This window comes from Bidens hawaiensis, unplaced genomic scaffold, assembly GCF_021521415.1.
Source record: "Bidens hawaiensis isolate Kalapana, Puna unplaced genomic scaffold, B.hawaiensis_p1.1 tig00054062_1, whole genome shotgun sequence".
Lineage (NCBI taxonomy): Eukaryota > Viridiplantae > Streptophyta > Magnoliopsida > Asterales > Asteraceae > Bidens > Bidens hawaiensis.
The window spans coordinates 38,328-49,255 of NW_027499742.1; the positions used below are offsets into that span (position 1 = coordinate 38,328).

At 33.5% G+C, this 10,928-nt stretch overlaps 1 protein-coding gene across 1 annotated transcript; it reads left to right on the forward strand.

Annotated features, from left to right (window-relative positions):
* The first annotated feature begins 263 nt into the window (after positions 1–263).
* LOC143600410 (uncharacterized) lies at positions 264–2,998 on the forward strand. The gene is made up of 8 exons (XM_077078107.1): positions 264–460; positions 536–618; positions 689–778; positions 1,770–1,874; positions 1,969–2,073; positions 2,156–2,395; positions 2,469–2,525; positions 2,607–2,998. The coding sequence occupies exons 1-8, from the start codon at positions 313–315 to the stop codon at positions 2,682–2,684; spliced, it is 906 nt and encodes a 301-aa protein (XP_076934222.1). The 5' UTR covers positions 264–312; the 3' UTR covers positions 2,685–2,998.
* The last annotated feature ends 7,930 nt before the right edge of the window (positions 2,999–10,928 follow it).

Below are 10,928 nucleotides of genomic sequence, written 5' to 3' on the forward strand. Positions count from 1 at the left end.
TTGATTTTTAAATAAATTATTGATTTTTTAATTAATTTTTTGATATTTATATTTTTTTGTTATTTTATTATTTATATGTCAGTAGATTGAAGAGGATAAATAGAATGAGAAAGATTTTAATTCCAATAACATGTTAACCAACCAAACATGTGATAAGGATTTTCAAACATTCCATTTCATTTCATTCCATTCCAATTCCAATTCAAATTCCAATTCTGATTCAATTAAAAAAAATCGCACAAAAGGTTACAAAATAACTAAATAACTTCAACGAGAAACTAGTTTGAGGCTGATCGGCTAAGGTTTCATTTCATGGCTGTCTCTGTGCTACCAACGCCAATCTCATGGCACCCTCTTCGTACCGCCACCAGTAATAATATTAATAACAATACTCTTCTCATCCACCGTTCACCCACTACTACTAATCGACCATCCACCCTCATATACTCCTCATCTCTCAGTAAGCTTCCAAACCCAACTTCCGTTTCACAAATTCATAACAAACAAACAATTATTAATTCGACTTTTGCTGTAGAATCGTCAAATTCTGCTGAAGAAAAGAGGGAATTACTGAAACAATACGGTCTGGATCCTGATGAGTTCATCTCCGACCCTAAGGTTTGCAAATCTCTATATGTGATTGTTTACATGTTAAAAAGGATATGAATTGAATTTGGGTTTTGTTTAGTCGAACAGGAATAGAGAACAGCACAAGACTGGAAGGGGGAAGCAAGCCGGGCCGCCATCGGAGCCCAGGGAGACTCATAAGTTGCTTCAGGTGTTGATTCTTCTCATTTCTGTTGCTTGTTTCCCTAACTTATGAATCGGGATACACTCGTCTTTCGAACTAAATACTACATGATTGACTCTTGAATGTTAAGTTTACTTCTATGCAAGTTAAGTAACTATTATTGGCATTATATATACAACTTAAATATTGGTTTGTATGGAAAATGGTTAATTATGGGCATAATTAAGAATAATCTCAAGAGCAAAATCAATTTCGTATTCAATGCTTAGAACATCACGTCAAGGCTGTAAACATTTTTATGCTGTAGGTTGAGCCAAAATTGAAAAAGTGTAATTGTCTGCCTGTTACGAAATTTGACGTTTTAAATTAATTTGCGAATTAATCGAATCAAAGATTTGCTTTTTTATGTATGAGAAGGAAATAAATCAATATTGCAAAGTTTCGGGAAATACGGTCTGAATCAAAGTTTAGGGCCCTAGACTATGGAATTAGGGTTTGACAGTTTGGACAAATTGTACCACCACATGATCTGGCTCGTTGAGACCATTTCATTCATTACTTAAAAGCTTGGTTTTAAAAGGCACGCATCTAGAGCGCATAATGCGCACATTACATTATGTTGTGACGAGATTGCATCGCACAATGCAATTCCATGATGCGGTCTGATTTGATCTTATGTGTCATGCGGCCTCTTATGCAGTTGACCAGTATTTGAACAATTGGACCGTCGATTGCAATGGGTACGAGTTATTCAAACACGGCCATTGATTGAGCAATGGGTTTGAGTATTTGTACAAAATAGAACATTTATTGAATATATCTGACAGAGATGATGAAAATATCTTATATTTTAGTGTTTAAAAGTTAACAAGTTTATACGTTGAGTATTTGAACAAATTATGCTATTTTTAAGTCGAGCGCTTTTATGCGCTGTTTGCTTCTGTCGAGCTCCATAGCAAGTTATGTTTGTCGTTGGACCGAATTTTCAAATATTGTGTATTGAAGTTATAAATGATAGGTTCTTGGAGGGACGGCGCGAAGGAAGAAGTTACTCTCACCAAAGAGCATGGATGTCCGCCCCATGATGGAAGTAGTCAAAGGTGCAGCCTTTGGTATTTTGCAGGTAACATTTAAGTATTTTAAAAATAAAAATAAAAAACAGTTTATTTTTACTTTTGTGTAAAGAACTAAGATAATAATATGTCTACATTATTTAGGCTGCTGGTGGTTGTCCTACATCTTTGAGGCCGGGTCGATGGTTAGATTTATACAGTGGTACCGGATCTGTTGGTATAGAGGCTATCAGCCGAGGATGCTCTGAGGTATTATTATTATCACTTAATCTTTTATCATATGCTCTACAATCTGTATTTAGTAAAACAATTTAAAATGCACGTCTTGCAGGTCCATTTTGTGGAGATGGATCCATGGGTTGTTTCTGATGTGCTAAAACCTAATTTGGAATGGACCGGGTTTCTTGGTAATTCGGTTATACATACTGTGCGTGTGGAAACTTATTTGGAGCGCACAAAAGGCGATCCGTTTGATTATATAAGTGTCACACCTCCGTATATGCTAGTAGACTATGAGATTTTAATGCAACAAATTGCAGAGTCATCTGTGATTGGGGAGGATTCGTTTATAGTAAGTTATTTGTTTTTATTTTTTTAAAATCTAATTGGTTCATAACGTCTTGTGTTTAATTATTATTTTATAGGTTGTGGAGTATCCATTTCGAACCGACATGCTTGAAACATGTGGATGCCTTGTGAAGGTACTTTTGTTATTTATATTATACATGTCATTAGTTTATATTCACATTAACTTTTGTTTTCATTACGGAATGCTAATTTAGTTGGCTGATCGACGGTTTGGGAGGACCCACCTAGCCATATACGGGCCCACGTGGGCCCAGAAGAAGGGAAGGTCATAATGGTCATAAGGGAAGGTCATTGAGAGCTAAAAGAATTTGAAGAGACGCTAGTGAAGTTGAACCTTTTAGAACTTGAATGAATGTTCAGAACCAGGACTCGATGTTAACAGAAGTATAGAATATTCGTGAGCTAGAGTTCTATCTGGATTTCCACATAGTTCAGGGTGTTTTTGAGCATATATGTATGTTAGGAGTAATTAGGTAGATCTTTGTTACAAAGATTATCTTGATACTAAAAGCACCATGGTTATAAGTTTATCATTATTCACACAATTTGACAGCCCAAAGTGATATTTTTGTTGAATAGCACACAAAACAGAGGTTGGTTTTCAACCCTGTTATCAACTTATATTTGTAAAGCTTAAGTCATTCATTATGACATTTATAATTATGTATTAATTAATTTATTTATTTTTCAACAGTAAGCTATTTCATTTAAAATCTTCAAACTTGCAACTGCACGAATTTGAAACATCACTTCATTTTTTGTAAGGACAACACCTTACCACTAGATGAAGGGTGAAATTTATCAATTATACTTCCTCAAAGGCTAGCTTATATTAATTCTTAAAAGCCAATAATAATAACGAAAATAATAATAAATTTATTATTTAATTGAATAGGCTCAAACTTATAATAATCCTTAAAAGCCAGTAACAATAATGACCTTTGTACATTTTAATTCACTGGACTTTTGTTTTTATTATATCGATTGATAACACCGTAACAATGTTAACATTTTAATAACTCGTTTTACGAAATATGGTCAACACACTTTTGAACATAATGCTTGTAAATCATATTCGTATGTGGTCATTTATCATAACATTTGTCAATTATAATTTCTATCATATTTATCTAATAAAATATATATAATTTATTATGTAACTAAACAAGAAAAATAATAATTAATTATTCGATTAAATAGAGAGAAAAAAAGTTAGGTGAAGCTTTTTAAAATGTTCACCTAACACGTAAACTATGTTCATCTAACACGTAAAGTTTTGTTAGGTGAACATTAAAGTTTTGTTAGGTGAAACTTGTATTCCAAAAATTTAATAGAAATTTTCTAAACGCGTTTTCGCTTCACTTTTTGGCCCTAAATAACCTCCCATGCATTTCCAAATTCATAACACCAAGTCACATTATTGAACAAAATGACTCCCCTACCAGCTAAGAATACTACTAACCCAGCTCCGATCGACGAACGTCTCATGTTCTCGGTCTACTTGATATTGTTCTTCAACACGGCAGTGTTGTTTGCTGATCAAAGTAGCGCTACTAAGGTGGCGGTTGTGAATCTGACGCTTCTTTCATTCGTGGTAGTACATGACTGCCTCCTGATCAGTTTGGCTAAAACAAATTGTAAGCCGGTTCATAAGCTTTGGCTCGGTCTGAAAGCGTGGTTTTTCCTAACTGTTTTTCTTGTTGGATTCATTAATATACCACAGTTCTTACCCCAAAAAGTGAAGTTCATTATGTGCGTTGTCGCGGTTTTGGTCAGTTCGGCCATGTTCTGTTTCCTCGTAACCCATGGTGTTGTCAAGTGTTGGAGGTACGGTCAGGATGAGCCGGAGAAACAGATCACTTCAGACAAAGTGTGATTCACTAATGATATGACTTATGAGGAGTGAGAGATCGAAGAAGGTGCAGGAGTATTATTTCTATTTTCAGGTTTTTTATGTTATGACTTATGAGAACAAGTGAGAGAAAGCTTTAATTCAAATAAACTATATTCTAGTTATTCATAGATTTAAGTTATAACATGATCAGATGTTTTATGAATGGATGGATGGTAGATGTTGCATGCGTTTGATAATATATGTTTGTGGTGTTTATTGATTTTTAGTTTTTCTGCATCGCATATTCTCTAGGATTTACGTACTCATAAATATTTGATTTTTTTAAATTAACTTAAGGTTTATTTAATATGTATAAAATACAAAATGCAGAATGCGGAATTAACAAATGATAATAAGTTAATAACTAAATTAAAAACATATTTAATTTGAAAAATTAACGATTTGATCACTTGGTGTTTGGACATGACCATGTTAATCATCCCGTGTTGTGACATCCATCTTGTTCTTCCTAATTTCACATTTTCTCTCAGATGTTGGCTCTTAATTATTAAATTAACTTCAATTGTATATTCATAGGAATGAGTTAAACTGATAAAATTTAAATCCTTAATAAAAAAATTATTAAAATGGAGGCATAGAAAATAAGTCAAAACACCATACATACAATCAAATGAACCCTACTCCAAATTTCCCTTAAAAATATTTTAAGGGATAGCCACTGAAAAAGCAATATGATGTTTTTAGAAACACCAAAAATACGATTAACAACACTATTTATTATCATCACTACTTTACATGACAATAACGATTTAATAGGGGGACCACATGCCCATTTACATACAAAAAAACACACTAGTGATAATTAGTGTTAATGTGTTATCACTCATTTTCGTATTTAGGAAATCATTATATATTTTTAATTTACAGATTTTGTAATCTTATAGATAATATATAGTACACACGTCTTATTAATAATGATAAAGATAAAAATAAAAGACAAGAACACTAATCTAATAAAATCAAAGATAAAGACAAAAAAACTAGTCGAATAAAATAATTGATGAATGAAGACAAGAAAGCAAATCGAATGTACTTGTGCATTGCCTATACTTTTCCTTGTCAAGTGAGTTTAAAGTTCCCGGAAAGTTAATTTATAAAAAAATCTAAGGTCATTTTCTTTACGAATCGATTGTTTTGAAGTTATTTAAACCATATATTCAATGGTTAATTCATTAAAAATTACATTGATTTTTTCTATTTTGTTAATCACACATTTAATTCTGTTTAAATGCTTTGCCTTTGCCTTTTTTTTTTTTTTTTTTTTTTTTTTTTGTTTAAATGCTTTGCCTTGATTCTTTCTAATCATGTCTTTTTGGTTTAAATTGTTACAAAATTATCATTAACTTAAAATTATTATCTTAAAAAAACCTATTAAATATATCATTCTATTAAATATCTCATTCTAATAATGTCTTTTTTGTTTTAATTTTTGCAAAGTTATCATTAACTTTCGAGGCCAGCCGGAAAAGAGAATTGCAAAGTTGCAGATTTAAAGAAGGGGTAGAAGAATATTGATGGTAACAACTTTAGCATCAAAAAACTCATCTCAGTATATATATATTTCATGTATACATTAGTTCAAATGGTTAATTATTCATGCATGATTTATATGCCTAACAATTAGAATTTATACTCAAAACATTTTAACGATTTATGATTTAAAACAACTTTTTATAGTTGTTGTCCTTAACTCAAAACTTCTGGCTACGCTTATAAGAACCCAAAAGTAAAATTAAAGGTAAAAGTGCAAAACTATCAACCAAATTATAACAAGTTTAAGTATTAATATAAGATAAGATACATATGTTGACGAAGTTTGGACGAAAACGCCGGAAGGGGATGGTGGGGACGAAAATACGTATACAAATTTTCATAAACGAAATTGTGGATGAAAATGAAAATTATGGTTCTTTTTGTTGTGGTCTTTGTTAGAAAAGCTTATCAGATGGATATGTCCGAGTCGCCTCAATTGACGTTCCTTAAGTACTACATTCCGCTCTTGGGTATTTCTGTTATGTTGTGTGTTGTCATAGTCAGTGATTTCGGTAAATGTTGGAAGGCTTGGAGGCACGGTGAGATCGAAGGTGTGATTCATGAATAAGAACGTACGCATACTTAAGTATAATTAATCATATATGGTAATGGTAGTTATATATAGATCTTAGAGAAATTAAGGGGGTGTCTGGGATTGCTTTTTAAAAGTGCTTATGGCAATTTGGTTGATGCATCAACCAAATTGCCATAAGCACTTTTAAAAAGCAATCACAAACATGCACTAAGTGCAGGCATGTTTTTCTTTTCTTTTTTATTATATTTTATTTTTATTTTGTGTTTTATGGTTTGAGAGTTGAGGAGTGTTTTATGTTTTATGGATGGATGGATCATGGATGCATCTAGTTTTAATATGAATGTAATTGATTAATGGATGGTAAATGTAGCTTGTGTTTAAAAATACATATAAATTATAAAGGGAAAATTTCCAAAATAGCCCATTTATACTTAGTGTTTCCAAGTTTATCCCCCACAATTCATGTTTCCAATTTTATCCCTTTGGTATCTCGTCGCCAACGACATGATAGCGAACACCGACGATGCGTTACCGAAACAAATAGGGTAATGACACGTGGCCGGAATCTGGCCGGAATAGGTCGCCGCGATGTGTTCTTCGGCCCACTACGTCAACGACGGGCTGCCATATCTGACACCCGTGTTCACATCGCCAGCGACGACCTACCGGATCTCATGGCCGATGACTTGTTGGGTATAACATAGGGTTGACGATGTGTTATGTTGCAAACATAGGGTAGCAGCGATGCGTTATCACTAACGTAGGGTCCCGGCGTCATGTTATATAACCTAACATGTCATTTCAACGTTATCACTAACGTAGGGTCCCGGCGTCATGTTATCACTAACGTAGGGTCCTGGCGTCATTTATATAACATGTCGCGGCAACCTATTCCGGCCAACTTGTGCCACGTGTCGTTATCCTATTTGTTTCGGTAACGCATCGTCGTTGTTCGCTATCATGTCGTCGGCGACGAGATACCAAAGGGATAAAATTGGAAAGTTGAATTATGGGCGATAAACTTGGAAACACCAACTATAAATGAACTATTTTGGGAATTATCCCAATTATAAATCGTTAAATTAACATTTAATAAAAGTTAACAATTAGAGGGGTGGGGGTGGTCCGTGGTGGCCACACACCACGCGTTATAGGAACGCAAACACCGCCGTCGGTGGTGGCCATCACACGTGATGGGTGATCCAGCGTGATGGCCATCACGTATATGGAACCAAGAAATGTGAACGTTGGGGATTTTTTGACCGTAGGGGGGGGGATTTAATAAAAAAAAATTAAACAATATAAATAAACAAACATTTCAATTCAACTCAAAACCAAATCCAACTCAAAACACTCTCAATCTTCTACTTCATTCAAAACAAAAAAAATATGGAATTTCCGAGCAACTTGGTTCTGTTAGACACCGAAAGCTCTTCATCTACGGATGATGACATTGCCGAATGGTTCCCGTTTTTATATAACGAACTTGAAGGCCCGAGCCGTCCAAAGAAAAAAATGGTGGATCGTGATCGTATACATGCCACGAAATACTAATGAACGACTATTTTGTGAAGGAGCCGAAATACAATAACGAGACGTTTAGGAACGGTTTCGTTTGCCGAAATCTTTATTTTTAAAGATTGTATCCGACGTCAGCAAGTGAAGAATGGTTTCAAGAATCTTACGACGCGAGGGGCAAACGAAGTTTTACGGCTCTTCAAAAATGCACATCCGCTATTCGTCAATTAGCGACATGTAACCCACCCGACTAATTCGATGAATACTTACAAATATCTCAGAGAACTTCAGTGAATGTCTGCAATTCTTTTGTAACGCGATTATTAAATTATATGGCAAAGAGTTTCTACGAAACCAACAAGACACAACATTACACGTCTTTACGCCACGCATAAGGCTAGATCGCATTTTCCAAGGATTCTCGGTAGCATCGATTGTACACATATCGAATGGAGGAATTGTCCACGTGAGTTTCGAGGGGCGTATGTTAGGGGTGCTATCAAATGACCGACCACTCACTTCAAGCGGTTGCGTCAAATGATTTATGGATTTGGCATTCTTATTGTGGTTTTCCTGGCTCAAACAACAACATCACTGTTCTGTACACATCACCGTTGTTTCAGACGTAACAGATGGTACTGCACCTTTTTATCCGTATTTTGTCAACGGAAGATATTACAGACGTGGCTACTATTTTGTCGATGGTATATATCTACCCGCAATGGTCAGTCTTTGTGAAAGCCTTTTCGTTTCCTGTCGAGGACAATGAAAAATAGATCAAGAAGTTGCAAGAATCGACAAGTAAAGATGTCGAGAGAGCTTTCAGTGTCTTAAAGGGTAGATGGGGCATACTTAGTCGACCGGTTAATGAAATGAAAAAACCCAAGATCTCTAGCTACGTATATGTCACACCCCAACCTACGGTGGAAATGCCGGGTCGCGAAATGATTGTCACAGCTCACAAGGTTACTATCATGCAACATTATAAGTTTCAATATCTAATTAATTTATTTATTATCAAACAACATTCATATACAACAAAAATAAAGAAAAGTACAAATACAAAACCAACTATTCTTGTATATGTTTTATCCTAAAGTCATCTCTATGTGAGCTTCAGTTCGATAAACAATCCAAATCTATAACCTGCAAATGCGTACAAAATATATGTTTGTCAACAACACATGTTGAGTGAGTGGATCACCAGTTTTGACACAAACAAAAATAGTAATAATATATAATGATATAAGTGAATAAAAATAGGCAAAACTGTTTTCTGTGAGTATAAACAATGAAATCGTTAAGCAAGTAATGAGATGTCGGTGAAACCATTGCCAATGCGATTGGGCTCCGGCCACTACGACGGTCGTATGATCATACTATAATGAGATTATGTTGGACCTCTCCGAATGCGATTCAAGTAGGCAAATAGCAAGTAACATGCAATCATTCAATAGATACACAACACAAAGGTCACAGTTTGCGTTTAAGAAATAATAAGATAAATAATGTGATAAATGGTATGAAAGTGTCCCCAAAACATTTGAAAACAAGTAAAATAGGGGAGTGATTACTCACCTGATCGGATGAACGAAATAAGTGACGATGAGAGATAGATGAACCCTTCGGGATGTACCGTCAAGGATTCCTAATTAAATACTAGTAATATGAATTAATTATAAAAGGAATACACAATTTAATAAATTAAGACTTCGATGTGATTCGAGTTATTTTTTGGATTGAGATGTTGTTGATTGATCGATCGATTGAACTCTAAGGTTACTGCTATGGTGAAACCATTATTATTAGTTTAAATAAATGAGTTGAATAACTATAAGATTATAACGCAATTATAAATGTGTACATATATAAATATAACTTGTAATATATTTATTAATTTAAAACTTTAAATCATGCAATATGTATATATATCTTGGACTCTTAACGAAGATCAAATTTTATATTATAATTATAATTAATACGTTTAAAAATACAATTGTTACAATTTTTAAAGGATGATACATATATATAAATTTTTAAAGGATGATACATATATAATTTTGCTTATATTAATTTTATATATAAAAGGATTATCTATATATATATATATATATATATATATATATATATATATATATAGATAATCCTTTTATATATAAAATTGATATAAGCAAAATTATAAAGAGGTTCAATGACAAGGAAACTCCAATAATGGTGTCGGGCTTTTTAACTAAAATTACGATCATTTAAAAATATACTAATAATGTATACATATATATAAATATATTTACGAAAATCTATACACGAGATTGATTTACGAGAAACATTGATTTTAAAGGTGTCGGTTTTATAAAATAAAGTTTACTTGATGTTTAACATAAAATAAAACCATTATAGATCATTAATATAACAAAACTAAAAATAAAGAAGCAAAGGAGGCTGGCCGGCTCACCAAACACGCAGACCCATCTAACCAACTGAGCTGTGTGATTATTTGAACATAAACTGAAAATAAAACCTTAAATACATTACTGACTAAAACCCCCAAATATTTATAAACCCTAGATCTTAAATCTGCAAATCCGTTTAAAGATTGTCTAATTAGCGTTAGGGTTAACAAAATAATCATCAAAAAGCATACATAGATTACCAGTTTACTTTGCGAATTGATGAAGAACAGCGCCCAAACGATAACGGCCCAAGAACTAACTGACATCGACAGACGATTATAAGAAAATTAAGTTTAGGGCTATAGTTGGCGATGACCTGATGAAGGTGTACTAAGGTTTAATTGGAATATTACGATGTGTATATTGTGATTCAAGGACACGGTATGACGGTTTGTGAATAATTCAATATCCGTATCAATTTGATCTTGTTTACTAAATTAGTAGCGTTGGTGATGCGCGCTTAGGTAATATAAATGATTTCTATTGACAATTCCATGATTAGAACGAAGATTAAGGTGCAAGATACGTAAACGAGTCATCGGGTACGGGCAAACGGGTCAAATAC

Bases quoted from the DNA above. Each gene is read 5' to 3' on its own strand.
- LOC143600410 (XM_077078107.1), top strand. From the start codon at position 313: ATGGCTGTCTCTGTGCTACCAACGCCAATCTCATGGCACCCTCTTCGT. The intron at 461-535 runs GTAAGCTTCCAA...CTTTTGCTGTAG, and splicing joins CATATACTCCTCATCTCTCA to AATCGTCAAATTCTGCTGAA. The intron at 1,875-1,968 runs GTAACATTTAAG...TACATTATTTAG, and splicing joins CAGCCTTTGGTATTTTGCAG to GCTGCTGGTGGTTGTCCTAC.